We start from the raw sequence: 3,229 nt of genomic DNA, 5'->3' as shown, positions 1-3,229 counted from the left end.
TCAGAGGACTGTGATTTACGAAATTGTCTCTACGCCCATTTCTGTGGCTCCTATCAGTGCTCTGCAGCACCATATGCCTCCTGGTTTCCCTTGGAGCATGCCTCCTAACTTTGTGCCTGAGGGGTATCATCCTTATATTAAAGTTCCTATGACTCAACCGGTTATGTCAGTACCAACTCCCGTGGTTCATGGTGTTCCTTATGTCGAAGAACCTGTTTTCCATGCTGACCAGAGTGAAACTGTTGGTATCTACGAAAGGATGGATGAGTTTCAAGATTAGTTTCAAGGTATGCAGAAAGAGATTCAGGCTTTGAGGGGGAAATATCTATTTGGGAAGAATGCTCATGATCTTTGCTTAGTCTCTAATGTGAAGATTCCTACCAAGTTCAAGGTACCATATTTCGAGAAGTATAAGGGCAACTCTTGTCCTCTAAGTCATTTAGTGATGTGCGCTCGTAAAATGTTGACTGAAACTGATAATCATCAATTATTGATCCACTACTTTCAAGACTGTTTGATCGATGCTGCTTTGAAATGGTACATGGGATTTGATAGCACCCAGATCCAAACTTTCAATGACCTAGGTGAGCCTTTTGTTCGTTAGTACAAGTATAATACCAACATGGCACCAGACAGAGATCAAGTCCGTGCTATGTCCCAAAAGGATAAAGAAGCTTTCAAAGAGTACGCGTATAGATGGCGTGAGATTGTTGCGCGAGTCAGTCCTCCGTTAGTAGAGAAGGAAATGACAAAGCTATTTTTGAAGACTCTGAGTCCGTTCTATCATGATAGGATGGTTGCAAGCACTTCTATGATTTTACCGAGATGGTAAACATGGGATTAAGATTAGAATAAGCTGTCCGTGAGGGACGATTGAAAGAAGGTGGTTTATCTGACAGTTCTAGAAGATATGTGAATGGTTTTCCCAAGAAGAAGGAACATGATGCTAACTCTATTTCGCAAGAGAAGCGTAGGAGATCTCCAAGAAACAGTCAACGTTACCAGCATGTGGCATCAGTTGCTCTGAGTATTAATCCTGCTATAGTTGTTCAAGTAGCACCAAGTTATCAACCATGTTTTCCACAACGTACGAATCAACAAAATCAACAACATCAACAGAACCGTGTTCAGAGACCCGCACAATTTAATCCAATTCCAATGTCCTATACAAAATTATTTCCTGCTTTAATACAAAAGAATTTGGTAGAAACAAGAACTTCACCAACTGTTCCGAAAGAGCTTTCGTGGTGGTATAAACCTAATCATCATTGTGCATTCCATCAAGGAGCACCCGATCATGATGTTGAAAATTGTTTCACTTTGAAAGATGAGGTGAGAAGATTAATGCAAAGTGGTATTTTGTATTTTGAAGACTCTGGTCCTAATGTACAAGCCAATCTGTTGCCTAAACATTATGGTGAAATTGTGAATATGGTCGAAGGATGTCCTGGAAAATACCTAGTTTATGATGTCAATCTGATTAGAAGATCCTTGGTCGAAATGCATGCAACTTTATGCGAGTTCAACTATTATGAGTATGACCATGCTTCTGGTCACATTTCATCCAGAAACCCTCGAGGGTATGATGTGGTGAAAATAGACTTACAAGAGATGCTGGATCAAAATCTTATCCAGATTAGGAGGGATAGAGATCAAGATGAGCATGAGGTAAACGTCATAGTTCCCCGTTTCAATATCCCAGAACCAGTTGTGATTGAATTAAATGGCCAGAAGTCTATTGTTTCTTCGTTTGTAATTTTTTTGGCGGGTCCTACGCCCTATGAGTCAGCTAAAGTTGTTCCTTACAAGTATAATGCTACCATGTTGGAAGATGGTAAAGAGGTGTCTATTCCTTATTTTTCATCTATTGTGAACATTACCTATGTAAGTGGTGTGACCAGAAGTGGTCGAGTATTTGCTGCTGCAACTCCTAAGAGAACTGAAGATGTTGTGATAGAGAAACTAGCTCAAGAGAAAACTCCTGTTATACAGTCCGACCAATCCAGCAGTGTGAATCAGAGTTCTGATCAAGATGAAGTGCTAAAATTAATTAGGAAGAGTGGTTTAAATGTGGTGGATCAGTTGTTGCACACCCCATCCAAGATATATGTGTTATCTTTACTGAAGAGTTTAGAGGCTCACAAGGAGGTTTTGCATAAGGTCATGGAGCCAGCCTATATGGATCACGATGTAACGATTGGTCAATTTGGTGGCATTATGGCCAATATTACCGCATGCAACAATCTAAGCTTCAGTGATGAAGAGTTGCTCGAGCAGGGAAGGAATCATAACTTGGCTTTGCATATTTCCATGAACTGTCAAGAAGATGCCATGTCCAATGTGATGGTGGAAACTGGCTCTTCTATGAATGTTTTGCCCAAGGCCACTATATCCAAGCTTTATTACCAAGGTGCTCTGATGTTAGTGGGGTTATTGTGAAAGCCTTCAATGGCTCAAGGAAGGTCGTAATTGGATAAGTTGCTCTCCAAATGAAGATATGTATGTGCTTATTTCAGATCACCTTTCAAGTGATTGATATTCATCCAACCTACAGTTGTCTCTTAGGACGTCCATGGATTCATGAGGCTAGGGCAATGACATAGACTCTCCATCAAAAGTTGAAGTTTGTGAAGAATGTGAAGTTAGTGATCATGGGTGGCGAGCATGCCATGTTGGTGAGCCATCTCTCTTCATTTTCATACATTGATGCTGACGAAGTTGTGGGAACTCCGTTTCAAGCTCTTTCTGTTGATGATATTGCTGCTAGGAAGAATGGGGAATCCATGATATCTTTGAAAGATGCACAACGAGTGATGGAGAGTGGTCAACCTTCTAGATGGGGACAAGTTGTTGAACTTGCCAAGAACAAGAACAAAGCTGGCTTGGGCTTTTCACCTAGTTCAACCCGAAGAGATTTGAAGCGAATTCAGGACGTATTTTATAGTGTTGGCTTTATTCATTCTAAAGATCAGTCTACTGCCGCAATCTTGGAAGATGATGAAGAGCAAGAAGCACCAAACTTTGTGACGCATGGATCGATGTGCCATAACTGGACTACTCTTGATGTTCCTTCGGTTGTTCACTTGTCAAAGTAATATATTTTTTTGTTATTTTCAAAAATACTTTCACTAAGCCCAAGTTGAAAGTGAATCTATGTGGGCTTTGTTTTAGATTTTTATCATCATTAACAAAATGTTATTTCGTTTATCCATATTATGTTTTCTCTTTT

General features: G+C 40.1%; 1 protein-coding gene across 1 annotated transcript; it reads left to right on the top strand.

Annotated features, from left to right (window-relative positions):
• The first annotated feature begins 289 nt into the window (after positions 1–289).
• On the top strand, positions 290–2,439 carry LOC127103370 (uncharacterized). Its single transcript, XM_051040637.1, has 2 exons — positions 290–584; positions 881–2,439. The coding sequence occupies exons 1-2, from the start codon at positions 290–292 to the stop codon at positions 2,437–2,439; spliced, it is 1,854 nt and encodes a 617-aa protein (XP_050896594.1).
• Positions 2,440–3,229: the final 790 nt, after the last annotated feature.

This window comes from Lathyrus oleraceus, chromosome 7 (genome assembly GCF_024323335.1).
Source record: "Lathyrus oleraceus cultivar Zhongwan6 chromosome 7, CAAS_Psat_ZW6_1.0, whole genome shotgun sequence".
NCBI classification, from domain to species: domain Eukaryota; kingdom Viridiplantae; phylum Streptophyta; class Magnoliopsida; order Fabales; family Fabaceae; genus Lathyrus; species Lathyrus oleraceus.
The sequence above is the reverse complement of the archived record's forward strand: the minus strand, read 5'-3'. Positions and strand labels throughout refer to the sequence as shown.